Consider the following 16,972-nt stretch of genomic DNA (forward strand, 5'->3'; position numbering starts at 1 on the left):
CTCGTTTGTTGTTTTTGTAGGTTAGGCATAATTTAAACACAATTTATTTGTGCTTGGGATCCATCAGCACAGGGTTCCGACTTCTAACAATCCTCAACTTCTGTCTCAGAATAAAATCTTAATGTATCATACACCGTAATGCCTGGGATGTTACCAATGAGTGTAAGTGTTTGCAATAGCTTTAGTTGTAGGGCAGTGTAGAGTTTCCTGGAAAGCCTCGTATGACCTTATACCGCCCAGCCCAGTTTAGCAGAACTAATTAGCAGACTATTGGAATCGCTTCTCTTCTATACTTTTATAATACTATCAGGTTGTAGTTATCAATTAGTTTTGAATCCTTTTTGCTTTCTGTTGCCTCTAGGGTTTGTCCTAAAACTTAAATGTACTTTAAGTGGACACACCGCTCCAGCACTTTCTTGTGCTTTTTCAAGTGATGGACGGATGTTGGTTTCAGGGTAAGCAACTTGTTCTAGTTTTGTACTTTTTTCACAATTTGTCATTTCATGAGCACTTGCGTTACATGTGTAGGAAGTAGAGATTAATTCACATTTATCTATGATTAGCAAGCCTTTTAGACTGTTAACAGGTCCCGGTGACAGCATAAAACGCCAGACCTAAGTAGAGTAGTTTATAGATGTCAGCTGAAACCTGAGATGTCCGCATTTGATCATAACTTAAAAGAAGGCTTTTTTGATATTAGATTGTTTAGTGTTTTTAGGAAGACATAACAGTGCCACTATTATTGTGTCTTGGATTGCAGTGCCTGTGATGGCGGAAGGATGAGTGGAAGATGAGCGTGTTTTTTGGTTATCTTGCAGGCCCAGGGGGGTTTTGGTGATTACTGAAAACTTTTAATAGCAAGTAGTGTTCGCCAAGAAATTCATATTCTTCTTTCTTCAATGACATACGCTTTGTTTGCCAATTTACCATAACATGCCGGTTAGGCCCTGTTTCCGCACTGGAACTTTCTCTTCTCCGGTGATGGGTTTTTGAATATTGTATTATGAGTCAAAGAGCAAATCAGGCATCATAAACTTACATTTCATCAATCATGTAAGTTCAGTCATTGATGACAGTTTAGATAAATTTCAAAAGCCTTCATTCTCTTAAGAGATTAGTAAAGTTCTTTTGGTCCTTTTTATTTCGACTAGTCCATAAATCGAATAAGGCTACAGAAATCTCAATGAAAAGAATGGTTAGATTAAAAAATCAAGTAATACATTTAAGCGCTGTAAAGACATTCAGACCCAACCTAAAATCATTAAAAGATTTGGAGGTGTTTACCTGACTTCCTGATCCCCTCCCCGTGTTTGTTTTTATGCCTTAATAAAATACTTTAAACCTAAAAGATTTGGAGGAGCGGTTGTGCAACCTGAGAAGTTTAAATATTTTTTTGCTGGATAGTATGTTATATGTATTATTTCCAATGGATTACACTATCTGTTCTTTATGTATGAGAATGTGCTAGGCCTGCCTCATACTGGTTAGGTATTTATTTCTTTAGTTTTTATATGTCTTAAGTGTAGATTATTATTCTGTTATGTATCGAAGGCTATAAAGGTAAGGACAGCGAAGTGGAGAATCCCGTAAAGTACTAATTCCCTATGCTAAAGATCAGATCAGAGTATTAGATTCCTGTAGGAAAGTGCCTCTTTCTGCATTGTTAGCCCCCACTTTCTTGCCTGATGAGATTTCGAACTGTAAGTGCACTTGGTCCCTGCTAACCAGGTTCCCAATGCCAGATCTCTTTCCCAAACACTGTACCATGATTGGTACCACTTCAGCTACCCCTGTAAATGGTACCCCTGGTACCTAGGACCTGGGTACTGATGATGATCCCCTGGTGCTGCAGCACTAGCCGTGCCACCCCAGCTAACCCCTCACCAAGGCTATGCATTCTGCCATTGCAGGCTACGTGTCTTGGTGCAAAGAAATACGAAAAGTCGACATAGCACTTATACACTGCGTAAGGTATAGGTAAGTCACCTTCACTGCAGGCATTTAACCTGAAGACAGGGTGCAGTATATTCTATGTGAGGGGATATCAGCATGAGCAGATATGCCCTTACAATATCCAGTCTATTTTGACATATTGTAAGTGCACAGCGAAGCCATAAGGAGTGCATGGCTGGATACTTGTCAGTACGAGTTTCCTAGCTCCATGATAGCTTCATTGATTTCTAAGATGTTTGGTACCAAATATCTTGGCTTAATAATCCTCATTGATGCCAGTGTTGGATTTTTAAATAAATTCCCACCGGAGACCTTTTTAGAGGCCACCCTGCAAACCTGCGAAGCACTGGTGTGATCCCTGACTTGTTTTAGCCAGTCTTTTAGTTATGTTTCTGACCTCACAGAGTGAGAGCCAGCACTCTGAGGGGACAGAGACCAAACCTGCTCTGGGCGGAGGTGCTCACACCTCCTCCAGGAAAGGATGGCTTTCCTGGGCGGGAAACCTCAAAGGCGATGCCGCCTTTGAAATCCAATGCAGAAACCACCAGCTAGTGGAGGAAGCCAAGCCCCCTAATCTGCTTCACTTTAGTGGGAGAAAAGCGAGGGCAATTAGATTAGGAGGAGGGTCCCCACTTAGCCTACACCATCCGTAGGGCGGGACAGGCGATGTGAACCCCTCTCCTGAAATTCTACCATCTTGGTATTGTGGAGAAACAACCTATGAGTGGTAGGATGGTGCTTTTTCCCACAGGAAGTGGTCACTAGAGAATGTAGAAACCCTAAAGGTAGGTAGCCCATTGGCTACTACCGGTCTCCCCTTGTAGCACCCCAACATTCAGTATTTAGGTGGCATCATGAGACCTGAACTTCAGATTCAATGAACAAGAAAAGACCAGGACAAAGAAGACCTGCTGCACGAGAACTGAAGCCCTTCTGCATCAAGGACTCAACAGTCGCTGCCTGCTGTGTCGTCCTGAATCTGAAAGCACTCCAACAGCCCCGAAGCACCCGCAGCCTTCAAGAAATCCGAAGAGAAGCTCCCTTGGAGTAAAGATATTACTCCCTGTACACCTCAGGCATTGATCCAGTGAAGTCCGGTTTATCCAGTATTGGGGTATCTTTCATAGATTCACATGCCTGAATCATTCCCCGTCGTCGAGGCGGGAGTCCCACGGTAAATAAAAAAGCAGTGCCAAAAGCACTTTGCAGTAGTAGGCCCTAGAAAAAGGCCTGAGGCCCATATTATAGTAGCCTATCTACCTCATTATGCTAAAAGACCCAAAGTCTTTGCTCCAACCAATCAGCTCACAGCACCCTCTAGAACCTTCCCTGCAGAGCCAGCTCTCCTCAGATTTTCACCGCACGTCGTGTGGAAGGGAGTCTCCCTGAGTCTTGACTCAGTTTTTTCTTCAAGAGCTTCAAGATGTCTGACAAGAAGGCCTTGTTCAGACCCTGCAGAACATGCGAGAAGAAGAGGGTCCATGTGGATGACTTACACAAGGACTGCATTTATTGCCTGTATCCCAAGCATGAGGCAAAAACCTGTAAGATCTGCACTACCTTCCCTGCCAAGACCTTAAGGGATGGGGAGGCCAGAGTCCTTTCGTGGCTTAAATCCTCTTCCAAGGATGATGATGACAGAGCCTCTACCTCTAGCAAGAGGGCAAGGTCTCAAGAGGATAAGATAAGTGAGGGGAGAAAGCATGTTAAGACCTCCCACTCTACTTCAGGCTCTTCTCAGAGATCCAAACATTCTGTCTCTGGAGCCTCAGCCACCAACGATCCGGCAAAGAAAACTGTGAGTAAGACTTCTACTGTCTCCTCTCCAGTGACCACTGTCTCTACTTCAACCTCTTCTTCTATGAATATGATATCCACTACATCTATTACTACTCCGATTGTGTCTACTAAAATTAGTATTGTGACAAAAAGAACTCTCGTGGACGACTCGTCGACGAAGACGCCGTCATCATCAAAAAATTCGTCGTCTAAGAAGAGCCCGTCGACGAAGTCGTCGACGCCGCCGTCGACGGAAGAATGCATCGACGTCTATCCCGTCGACGACGAGCCCGTCCTTGGTTACCCCGTCGACGACCGTCCCGTCGACGGTGGCTCCATCGACGACGAGTCCATCGACGACTGTCCCGTCGACGTCGAGCCCGTCGACGACAGTCCCGTCGACGGCAAGTCTATCGTCGACGATGCCCTAGTCGTCGATCTCGTTGACGATAAATCCGTCGACGACGGCATCTTTTCAGCAAATAGATGCACCTTGGTCTCCGGGGTCATCAAGGTCGATGGGATCAGCTTTACTAAGACCTACCACTGGGAATCAGGCCTTTTGTACGCCAATAGCGACAAAAAATTTTCAACTAGTGTCTTATAAGAGACAACAGGGTGAATATATATCTCCACTTATGCCTTCTCATCTTCTAGAAACTTTTGCCGATGATGAAGAAGATGACTTTGAAGATGATGACGATGAGGGTGCTTTTGGTGTGGCACGTCACCCATCCGAACTTGTCATCAAGTGCCAAGATGATGATGAAGAGGATTCATACGCTGAGCACTACTACCAAGAGGATATCATAGTGCCTCATTCATTGGAACATCAAAGAAGGCCTAGAGTCCCGGAAGTCACTCAGTTGCCGCCTAATCTGATACAGGATTTACAGGCTATGCTGGCGGACTACAAGCAGCGTTTTCCTCCGCAAGTACCTCAATCTGATACAGTAGCTCCTCCTCGGCAACAGCCACCGGTCTCTCCAGTTGTGGAAACTCCGCAACCGGTCTTGCCTCCACAAACTCCGGATACGTCATCAGAAGAGGAGGTAGAGGATGGAGAGTTGCCTAACATACCTTCATCGGACCCATGGGATGAGTATGTTATACCCATGCCGTCCCCTCCAACTCCACAACCTTCAGATTCACCGCCTGAAGATGTAGGTGGTTTTCACAACTTGATGCAGATGGCATCAACCAGGTTTAAGCTCCCGGTTACAGTGGAGCAAACAGAGTGTTTTCTCCATGACTTTAAAGAGGAAACAAGGAAGATATCTAGAGCCATTCCCATGATTGAGTTTATTTGGAAGGAAGGCATAAAGATAATGAAAAACCCTGCATCTGTGCCTGCTGTGTTACCCAGAATAGAAAAGAAATATCGCGCTCCGCTCTCTAGTCCGGCGTGCCTTATTGGTCATCCACGCCCGGATTCGGTAATCTCTCAGGCGGCGCAGCAAAGGTCAAAGAACCCAGCTACCCCTATTTCTACTCCACCAGATAAAGAGGGGCGACGATTAGACCTTATTGGGAAGAAGTTTTCCACTATGGCTGCAGCATCCATCAGGATAGCAAATTCAATGGCGATTATTGGACGCTACGATCGCCAGATGTGGTCGGAGATGGCTAGATTCATAGAGCTATTGCCAGAGGACTCAAGACAAGAAGCCAGGAAAGTTTTAATGGAAGGAGAGCGGGCAGCGGAAGAATCCATCGACTGCGCTCTAGAAATGGCGAATACGAATTTCAGGCAGTTGGCTGGGGCAGCTGTCCTGAGACGTCAGGGGTGGCTAAAAGCCACTACGTTTCGTCCGGAGGTTCAGTTGAAAATACTGGACATGGCTTATGACGGAGAGTCCCTCTTTGGAAAACATGTCGATGAGGCTCTCCAGACGATTAAAACTGACACAGATACTGCAAAGTCGCTAGGATCCTTGCAATATAAAAGAGGTTCATTCAGAGGAGCTAGAGGACGAGGTTATTCTTCCAGAGGAAGTTATTACCAGCAAGGCAGACAGTATCAACCACAATACCGTCAAAACTACCAGTCCTCTTACAGACAATCTGGATCGGCTGGTTTCTCTCGTCAAGTAGGAAGAAGGCGCGCAAACAACCAAGGACGAGACAGTCACAAGAAACAGTGAGAGCAATTGGGCGCCACCTCCAACCCCTTAGCTTCCCGTGGGCGCGAAAATATCTGCTTTCCAACAGCAATCCTTCATCATCGAAGCGCTCACCCCAGAAGCCTGAGGGACAATCTGCCCTACGGGCAACTTCTTCGTATCCGAAGAAACTGTTCGGAAGTGGCTGAATATGACAAACATGCGACCAGGTTTTGTGAAGAAATGCAAAACAGAGGGTATCCCAAGAAACTGCTCAGTAATTCCAAAAAGAGGGCACACTACACTCCGAGGGAGTGTTTACTTGAGCGAAAACAAAAACCAGAAATGGACCGACTAGTATGTGTGTCGACTTTTGGGCCTGACACACATCAAGTAAGGCAAATGGTACTTAAGAACTGGCACCTATTAGAGGATCTTGAATGCTCATTCCCACGACCGCTGTTTGCCTACAAGAAGAGTAAGAGCATTGGCCAAAGTATAATCAGGGCTGATGTATTGACTGCTAAGCCCAAAAGTGATTTGATCTCAATATGGGGCCTTAAGCCAATAACAGGGCACCACAGATGTGGAAACTGTATATCATGTGCATCCACAATCGAAGGGTCGGAATTTGAACATAGAGGAATCAAATGCCACAATAATGGATTTTCTAACTGCAAGACCCGAAATGTGATATATGCAATCATCTGTGCCTGTCAAAAACTGTATATAGGCAAGACGACACAACAGGTCAACAGTCGCATCACTCAACACAGGTCACGTATCAAAAAGAGAGTGGAGAGTGCCCCCATGGTGCAACACTTTCTGGATTCAGACCATAGCGATATGGACTTCAAGTGGACCGTGCTGTGCACAGTAGTGCCATCAGGGAATAAGGGTCCGATTGATATTGAGGAAACCCTGTTAAGAAAAGAAGCTTATTTGATTCTCAAATTTAATAGCGCACAAACTGGATTGAACGCTCTGTCCGAGGTGTCTAGATTATAAATTAAAGGTTGTTTGGGACTCCACGGGGCCCCTGATCTCTCACGCGAAAGAAGGGCACATGAGGAGGATATGTAAGTGACAACTGTAACCCCTGAAATCTGTAAGCCATACAATGGGTCTGCGCGCACTCAGCACTACAATTCCCATAACACCCCCGGTCATGTGACCGTATTTAGTTGCTTGGCAACCTGACCGCCGCCCGCGAGACCGAATCATTTGGAAAACGGAACGCTTGTGAAAAGGTGAGCGGAGCGCTTGTGCGAGTGAATGATAAATAGACTGCCCAATATATCATCTAAATTGGGAACCGATCTCTCTTTTAGCAGCGCTTGAGATCGGAGGGAGACTGAACGCGAGCCCGCGATATTCCTGACTAACGTGGACCTTCAAACTGCTAGACAGAAAGTGCGCCTCTCCCGAAGCCCGCGGGGCACCCTTAGAGGTAACGCTAACTGCTCAGCTTGTTTAATCCGATTTTTCGGCTCATGACAGAAACGTAAAATGTGCAAATATGCAGGTATTGAATCCCTCCTCCCCCCTCCTTCAGGTAATTGAAGCCTCACCGTGCCATAGGGAGACGCCCCTCCGCACCCAAAACAAACCCAAAGGTATGTTGCGCGATGTTCTTGGCCGATGTGATTGTAGGGCCATTCCTGGAATTTTTTGACTCTAAAACGTGACTTTGGCTTAATTCTTTTTAGATTGAAATACGCCTTTACCCAGAACAAGATATTGAGAAAAATCTGGCTAACACTCAGGTACTTTTTGTTAAAAATGCGAGAGGTCTTAAGAGATGAGGCACACTATTCGACATTGACAGAATCTTTTTACTCTACACACAGGCAGCCAGCAATGGCAAGGCTTTGAAGATAGTATTGACAAGGCCCTGAAGAGAACTCGTAATTCATGTATGAAGTTCGAAACGCGTCGGCAAGGAAGGGGATATAAATTATACCCAATTACAGAATAAATTAACACGACCAGGAACTATTGTTTTGTAAAGAATATTATAATTCAATTGTCGTGATATCCCCTTTCATGTGTGATTTTGTCCATTATTGTTCTAATTACAAGCTTTTCATTACTGGTTATTGTAATTTCCAATCGTCTGTACTTAGATGTGAACGCTTGGTTGTGTATAGTACATGCACATGTTGACTTGTTGATTTGTCTCATTGTTTCATTTGTAAAACTGTGCTTATATTGATATATGTATGTGTTATATTTGTAGTGTTTTTTGTCTGACATGTAAAAACTTTTTGAACATTTTGACTATATGATGAATATAAGGTACAAATAAATATACCAAACACTTCTAACTCAAGTAGATGTGTGGCTTATAACTAAAAGCTGATTCAAATTAACAGTGGGTGGCATCTCTTTCGTGTAAAATTCCAACAGCAATGGCAGAAAATAACATCGGATCGGTGGGTGCTAGACTTGATCCATCATGGTCACACCCTAGAGTTCATCACCAAACCTCCACCAACTCCGCCCAGGGGTCCCCCTCCCCCTCGTCTTCACTTATTGTTCAAGGAGGTGCAAGCTATGCTACTCAGGAACGCAGTAGAGAAGGTTCCATTCCATCAGAGAGGGACAGGTTTCTATTCCCGCTTTTTCCTCATAAAAAAGAAAACAGGGGAATGGCGACCGTTCCTAGAACTGCGCAATCTGAACAAATATCTCAAGAAGCAGGGATTTCGAATGGTCACCCTCTCGGACATTCTCAGTTGCCTCAACGAGGGAGATTACATGGCTTCCTTGGACATGGAAGACGCATACTTCCACATCCCAATCCACCCAAACCATCGGAAGTACCTCCGTTTCACTGTGGCCGGCGCCCATTATCAATTCAAAGTTCTCCCATTTGGCCTCAAGTCGGCCCCAAGAATTTTCACGAAGTGCCTGGCCCCTGTGGCAGCAGCTCTCCGGGCAGCAAAAATGCAGGTCTTCCCGTATTTGGACGACTGGCTAGTCAAAGGTCCATCAGAAGACAAAGTGAGAGCCGACATTACGGCATGCCGCAATCTCTTCGCATCGCTAGGCCTCACAATCAACAAAACCAAATCTCAGATGCATCCAAAACAAAGCCTGTTGTTCCTAGGAGCTTGCTTGGACACGGTGGAATGCAAGGCATCCTTATCTCGAGAGAGACAACTCCGTCTGCAGGCATTAGCCAGAAAACTGGCAAGAAGAAGGTCACTTTCAGTTCGCCTATTTGCATCACTTCTGGGGATGTGTTCTTCAGCCATCAACCTCATTCCATTGGCGCGTCTAAAGATGCGACCACTGCAAGAGGAGCTAAACTGTCAGTGGCATCAAGCGACAGGTTCATTCGAGGACACCATCACAATCACCAACAGGATGGTGCACGCACTCCAATGGTGGTCTCCGATCAGCAATCTGGAACAGGGGCTTTCATTCTTGCAGAATCCTCCGGATTTTATTCTGACAACGGATGCGTCCATGGAGGGTTGGGGTGGTCACCTCCAGGAACTGCAAGTGCAGGGAAGATGGTCTCAGCAAGACAAGAAATGCCACATCAACAGCCTAGAGTTGAAAGCCATTTGTCTGTCTCTTCAAGCGTTCCTCCCCAGGATAGTGGGATCCTCGGTTCTAGTCAGAACGGACAACACCACAAGCATGTTTTATATCAACAAGCAGGGGGGAACGAGATCGGCAACGCTATCCAAACAAGCCCAAGAGTTATGGAAATGGTTAACAGTTCACAACATAACCCTCAAAGTGGAGCATGTCAGAGGCCTCTACAACACTTTGGCAGACAAACTGAGCAGAACACTGTCAGATTGCCACGAGTGGGAACTGGACAACGGCCAGTTAAACTATGTGTTTCAGAGATGGGGCAAACCCAGGTTGGACCTATTTGCGACCCAACAGAACAAGAAATACCGGTACTACGCCAGCAGATATCCTCAACAGGGGTCAAGGGGGAATGCCCTTTCGATGCGATGGTCAGGGACTTATGCATACGCTTTTCCTCCGATCCCTCTGATTCCACGAGTGGTGCGCAAAATGAAAGTGGAGAGTTGTCGCCTTCTCCTCATTGCTCCCAAGTGGCCTCGCCAGTATTGGTTTCAGGAACTCATGTTACTTTCTCAGGAGCCACCGATCAAGCTGCGGGTAATTCCGAAGCTACTGTCACGCAACGAGGGTCAAGTACTTCACCCAGATCCTCAATCACTGAAATTGCACGCATGGCTCCTAACTTCTTAGAATTCGAGCATCTTCAAATTCCTCAGGAATGCCGGGACATTTTAGAGAAGGCAAGAGCCCAGAGTACATTAAAGACTTATCGTCTCAAGTGGAAGCGTTTTTGTGCATGGTGCATCTCTAGTGCTTTGCACCCTATAGAGGCACCGGCAGAAAAGATATTGCCCTATTTGTTACATTTAGCGCAATCTGGCCTTTCTTTTTCATCAATAAAGGTCCACTTAGCGGCCTTATCCAGGTACAGAAAGAGGACCAACTCTCAGTCACTCTGCTCTTCATCGCTAATCAAGCAATTTATGAGGGGTCTGTTCCGGGCTTATCCCCCAGTCAAGCCCTCACCACCGGAATGGGAGCTCAACACGGTTCTATCACAACTGATGAAGCATCCGTTCGAGCCTATCCATAGAGCCGACCTAAAGTTCTTGACATGGAAGATTGCTTTATTATTGGCGCTAACTTCACCAAGAAGAGTGGGAGAAATTCAAGCTTTCACGATAAAGGAGCCCTTTTTACATTTCTCCCAGGACTATGTCACTTTACGAACGAATCCAACGTTCATACCGAAAGTGCCTTCCCAGTTTCATTTAAATGAACCTGTCAAGCTGAAAGTTTTCTTTCCAAACCCGTCAACCCCGGCTGAAAAGACATTGCATTCGTTAGACATCAAACGATGCTTAAAATTCTATCTTCAGAGAACCAAGACTTTGAGAAAATCAGATCAACTGTTTGTAGCTTATGGTCAAAATACTTTGGGGAAAGCGGTCACTAAAGCCACAATTTCAAGATGGATCGCATCCGCGATTCAATTCTGCCACGTCAAGGCTAATCGACCATTGGCAAAGTCTGTTCGATCTCACTCCACAAGAGCTGTAGCAGCGTCTGCGGCTTTGTTTGCAGGAGTGACGCTTGAGAACATTTGCCGTGCTGCGACATGGAAGAATGTCCACACGTTTACAAGACACTACTGCCTACAATCAGCAAATCAGGATGATGCGGCAGTGGGCCAAGCTGTTTTACGTCACCTGTTTCCATAAGCAGTATGTTCAGGTACTGAGGTTCACTTATTTCATATAAAGTGCATGCAATTTAATAGATTGTGTTTACATATGCAGACACATGCTAACATGTTGTGTATTTTTGTATGATGCTTAAGATTTCTTTCCAGAAAGAATATGCATAATTTCAATGTTGAACTTGAACATGATTTATTAATAGTTCAATCTCTAAGCGTTTGTTGGTTGTTGACGATACATTCATGGGGGTGCACTGCAATAAGTCTCCCACCATCCGCAACCGACTTTGCCTGGCTTACTGCTTGCTATTCTGATTCAGGCATGTGAATCTATGAAAGATACCCCAATACTGGATAAGAAAACAAGTTACTTACCTGTAACTTCAGTTATCCAGTATTGGTATCTTTCATAGATTCACATGCACCCACCCTCCTCCCCGGAGAGTCAGTTCTCTAAGTTTGGGATACTTGTTCCCACTTGTGCTACGAAAATCTGAGGAGAGCTGGCTCTGCAGGGAAGGTTCTAGAGGGTGCTGTGAGCTGATTGGTTGGAGCAAAGACTTTGGGTCTTTTAGCATAATGAGGTAGATAGGCTACTATAATATAGGCCTCAGGCCTTTTTCTAGGGCCTACTACTGCAAAGTGCTTTTGGCACTGCTTTTTTATTTACCGTGGGACTCCCGCCTCGACGACGGGGAATGATTCAGGCATGTGAATCTATGAAAGATACCAATACTGGATAACTGAAGTTACAGGTAAGTAACTTGTTTTCTTTTCGGCTTGCTGCTTCCTGACGACCTCAATGCAGCACCGAAGCGAGAAAGGGTACAACAGCCCCACAGTATCAGATCTGTCTCCTCACCAAGTTTGGAGACACCAGGACCTACCGGAGCAGTCTCGTACCAGTACCAGGAGTACTGGACCCCCAACGTCAAACACAGAGAAGAAGCATCTGCACTAGACTCCCAAAGCCCCTCAAGCAAGCACCCGTTGAGGGCTGTCTAGCCACCCAAGACCCACTTCCTGAGTGGCCCAGCTGTCCCGAGATCGCATCTCCAAGTGGCCTGCACCTGACCGCGAGGACCTCAAGATGCAAAACGCCTGGCTGACCTGTTTGCTCTGCACCTGGCTCTGGCCCTTTACCAGTGAGCTTTGCTCCCCAAGCCTTTACGACCTCCATCCTCAAAGGAGCCCGATGGGACTTTCATGTAAGTACAAAGGGAAGGGGTCGCAGAACACTGTTAACATGCAATAGATATAGCTTAGTGTCAAAATAGAAAACAAATACGGTCAACTTGAAAGAACATTGTTATTTAATCACAATGCACCATAACACAAAGTATTGTACACACAATGCATGTTGTCATTATAGAAAGTAGTTGTGCCCAACAGGATGAGGGAAGGAGGGTGTAGGTGACAGGAATTAGTGCAGGGTTAGGGAAGTGATACAGTGAAGATCAAGCGGCCTAACTCACAACAATTCTCAATCCTGGCTTCAGAAAAGAGCGAGACAAATATACAGTAAATGATCATAAATTATGATTGGCCATACTTCTAAAATAGCAGTAAAATTCAGGCTCGGGGTAGAAGCTGGCAGGCGGACCGGTTGTCGACTTTTCGACCACACAACAAGGTAGGGACAACTAGGACCTTACAGGAGGGTCTTCCTCAGGATGGGGGAAGGGATGTGGGCTGACTTCCTGGAGCAGAAAAATAGAAAGGAGGAATCAATGTAAAGACTGGTCTCGAAGGATCCAAAATTCTAAAATAAGCGGTGGTGGAAAGAATGAATAAATAGATTACTGTGAGTCTCGTAGTTACACATGAGGCTTCAGGGGGTAGCCACAACAATAAATGCATTTGGGAAATGAAGTAACAAAAATAGGCACCAATTACAGAACACTCAGACTGTGAGTGTGCAGTGGACAGAAATGGCTGAAAAAGAAGGGGAATGAATCAACTCACAGAGAATGTGCTTGAAAATCACCATCCTTGTTGAAATAGCTTCATCACAAAAGAGCCGCCAGGGCACGGTCAGCTACCCGCGGTTCTAAGGAATACATAATAAAAGGACCCGATATTAAAAGCTTAGACCCAAACTCGGGAGAGTTGGTTGCGTACAGACTGCAAACGCGGGGTTGTCATGAGAGCGGAAAATACTTGCGGGCTGTAATGCATCCTTCATCACCCGGGAGAGAAGAAATTGATCCGAACTAAATTGCACTGACATCTGCTCACCAAATATCTTCAAGCAAATACCATTCCTGTGGGACTCCAAATTAAAATTGAACCAGCTATTTTTGTGGATATACCGAAATTTAAAGAGGGATTCAGCTTTGTCGCCAACAATTGCTTCCGGCACTAGATGGTGCTGGGAGTAGAAACAGCTGCTGAACAAGTCCAGATTCTCACAAAAGAGATTGCGTCTCTTAAAGCAGAGATTGCAGGTGACACAACTTTGATCAACGCTAAGGAAGCATTGACACGCCTTGATGCCACCCTGAAGGATTTTGAAATCACAACCCAGACTAAGAAACTAGAGAAACTGCCCCGTGACGTCTGTTTTTATGATAAAAAGAAGTCTTATCCATACTTACAGGAAGACTATTTCCGACAAGACAACCAGGGACGGTTCACAAACCGTGGTAGAGGTGGTTTCCGAGGAAGACGGAACTACACAACTTTCTCAGACTCCTCATACAGCTCAGAGAGTGACGGCGAAAAACCAGGCCCCAGCTCGGCCTACGGTTACCAAGACTACAGCTATCCACGCAGATTTCTTTTTTAGGACAAGGCCAATGGAGACCTCCCAGGGGACGTGGCAACAACTGGCCCAGGGGTCCGCTGAGAGGCCAACAACCAAACAACATGAACTGGGATGGAGACAGGGGCAGACCCCAGAAACAGGTCGCTTTCCACCGGAAGAACATGGGGAGATACCCACCCATCGGGAAGTGTACAGGTGGTAAGATCCCCACTGAACCCAGTGGTCAACATTTCTTCATACAATTTAAAGGATGAGATCAAGGTCCTCAGCAAGGGCCTTTCGTATGTCCCGACTGCATCTTCCAAAAAATTTGCCATCAGAACTGAGCTTCACAGGTTCTTTAGGAAGATTTGGCTCCGGTACTACTTTAGACACTCAACTTTTCAATCCCGGTACTCCTACACCGGCTTAAGAATCCCGTCAACTTTTGTCCCAACCACTTATGCCATGATAAGTAAGATTCTGGCCTATGAAAATGTGGTACTGCGTGATGTCAACAAGATGTTGGAAGAACACAAGCATACCAAGTTTAATATCAGCAGGATTGAGAAGACGGCATTGTTGGCCCTGAAAGCAAACAAAGAAGTGATCATCAAACCTGCCGACAAAAGGGGCGCAATTGTGGTGCAGGATGTGACCAAATATAAAGAAGAGATTTTCAAGCAACTTAACAACGGAGTCAGCCACAAGAAACCACCATCTGATCTCTCTAAGGAACTAGCTCTTGAAATACTCAATCTTACCCAAGAAGGCCTTGATTAGGGTTTCCTCTCTGACCAAGAATTTTACTACCTCAACCAAAAGAACCCCAGACTGCCTACAATATACCCTCTGCCCAAAATGTACAAGGACATGACAAATCCACCTGGACGCCCCATTGCGTTTGGATGTGGCTCAATGTTGGAGCCCTTATGCAAGTACATTGATTATTTCCTTGAGCCTATTGCGGAGAACACACAGGCTTAGTTCCAAGAATCAACAACTATTTCTTAGACAAACCTGCCTTCAGCAGCTAGGGACTTCCCCTCGCCTGAATACTAATTTATCTAGGAAATCATGGAGTTTTCAAAGAACTGAGTCTTTGAGTGACGTTATTAAGTCCAATCATACGTCCAACTCGGCACCTTCAAAGTATAAATATGCCTACATTTGCCCAGACAAATACACGTTGGTTTGGAGCATATCAACTAACTACTTGCCCAACGCCCTGCAGCAGCAAGTGCCGAAGGAAGCAGACCCTCCAGCTGACTCACTGAGAGACTCTGTCTTTTCTCCTGCCGAGAAATCCAGCTCCAGTGTTTCCTGGCTACCCTTGCGGGTTGCTGGGAAATTGAGTCCTGAGAGAGAGAGATACTAGACCTCCTTCATTCTAAAACCAAGGTACGGAGCTGATTAGAAGCTTAGAGAATTCTTGGATAGATCCTTGTCAGAGAAATACTAAACTTAAGCTACTCCTCACCTACTTCTTCCCTTGTACTAGACTTAGGTTAGGTACACCGGGGTAGGTGTATTCTAGAAGCACCAGTTGAGTACTTTTAGTCATTATTTTATTACTGTATGTATTTGATACGTTTTAGGCAACTTATGGCTTAGAAACCATGTCATGCTTTTACAGTACTACTTTATAATACTTTTCGTATTATATGCCCTGTACTTTATAACCAGTATTACGATTGTAGAAGTACATTTCTTATGCTTGAGAAAGAAGACTGTTCAATAAATACCTTTTATTGAAAACGCCTGTGTCTCTATTTTCTCAGCACCTCTGGTGAAACGAAGCATGCACGATTGACTGAGTAAAATAGTTATCTATTGTTATCTATTGTTATCTATTGTTTCTGCTACTTTAGAGATTGATTTCTTATTCTTGGGAAACAAAGTTGTCATGTTTATGCGGTTGTCAGAAACTAATCCCTTCTTGTGAATTCGAGAAAGTTTCTAGTGACCTCTGAGCTAGCTGGCACTCACAATTAAGTTTAATATATACGATAGAGACCTACTCGACCTCAGTCCTACGTCTAAACTATAGTATCAAGTCAAGTCAAGTTTGAATTTGTATAGCACACTACTCACCCAGAGGGTCTCAAGGCGCTTGAGGGAGGGGGGAGCTTTACTTATCAAATATCCAGGTTTTTAGTTGTTTCCTGAAGGAGAGGTGGTTTTGTGTGAGGCGGATGTGGGTGGGGAGGGAATTCCAGGTCTTGGCCGCTAAGTAGGAGAAGGATCTTCCTCCCATGGTGGATCTTTGGATGAGTGGAATTGCGGCGAGGGCTTGATTGGACGATCGAAGTTGGCGGGTGGGGTTGTAGAAGGACAGGCACGTGTTGAGGTATTCGGATCCTAGGTCGTAGAGGGCTTTGTGTGCGTGGGTGAGGAGGCGGAAAGTTATTCTCTTGTTGACGGGGAGCCAGTGGAGGTCTCTCAGGTGACCGGAAATGTGAGCTTGGCGGGGGATGTCTAGGATGAGTCTGGCTGAGGCGTTTTGGATGCGTTGGAGTTTTTCTGTAGTTTGGCTGTGGTTCCGGCGTAAAGGGTGTTTCCGTAGTCTAGTCGGCTTGTGACCAGTGCATGGGTGACCGTCTTTCTTGTTTCGGTGGGGATCCAACAGAAGATTTTGTTGAGCATTCGTAGGATGTTGAAGCATGATGAAGAGACGGCGTTGACTTGTCTTGTCATCGAGAGGGAGGAGTCTAGGATGAAGCCCAGGTTACGTGCGTGGTCTGTAGGTATGGGTGCGGTTCCCAGGGCCGGTGGCCACCATGAGTCGTCCCAGGCGGAGGGGGGTGATCCTAAGATGAGGACTTCCGTTTTGTCTGAGTTAAGTTTTAGACGGCTGTTCTTCATCCACTCGGCTACTTCTTTCATCCCTTCATGTAGGTTGGTTTTGGCGGTGTTTGGGTCTTTGGTGAGGGATAGGATCAGCTGAGTGTCGTCTGCGTAGGAGATAATGTTGAGGTTGTGTTGGCGCGCGATGGATGCGAGGGGACTCATGTATACGTTGAAGAGGGTGGGACTGAGTGAGGATCCTTGGGGTACGCCGCAGATGACTTCGGTGGCCTCTGATCTAAAAGGGGGGAGACGGACTCTCTGGGTTCTTCCCGCGAGGAACGAGATTATCCA

At 45.6% G+C, this 16,972-nt stretch overlaps 1 protein-coding gene across 4 annotated transcripts in view; it reads left to right on the forward strand.

The window, feature by feature from the left end:
- The window catches only part of WDSUB1 (WD repeat, sterile alpha motif and U-box domain containing 1), a 394,309-nt gene that overhangs the window by 263,608 nt on the left and 113,729 nt on the right, over positions 1-16,972 (forward strand). For all 4 annotated transcript variants that reach the window (XM_086956660.1, XM_086956658.1, XM_086956659.1 and 1 more), the window contains one exon: positions 362-455. In XM_086956660.1, the coding sequence (XP_086812786.1) occupies positions 362-455 (94 nt within the window). The remainder of the gene's footprint in view (positions 1-361; positions 456-16,972) is intronic.

This window comes from Lissotriton vulgaris, chromosome 2_1 (assembly GCF_964263255.1).
Source record: "Lissotriton vulgaris chromosome 2_1, aLisVul1.2, whole genome shotgun sequence".
NCBI lineage: Eukaryota > Metazoa > Chordata > Amphibia > Caudata > Salamandridae > Lissotriton > Lissotriton vulgaris.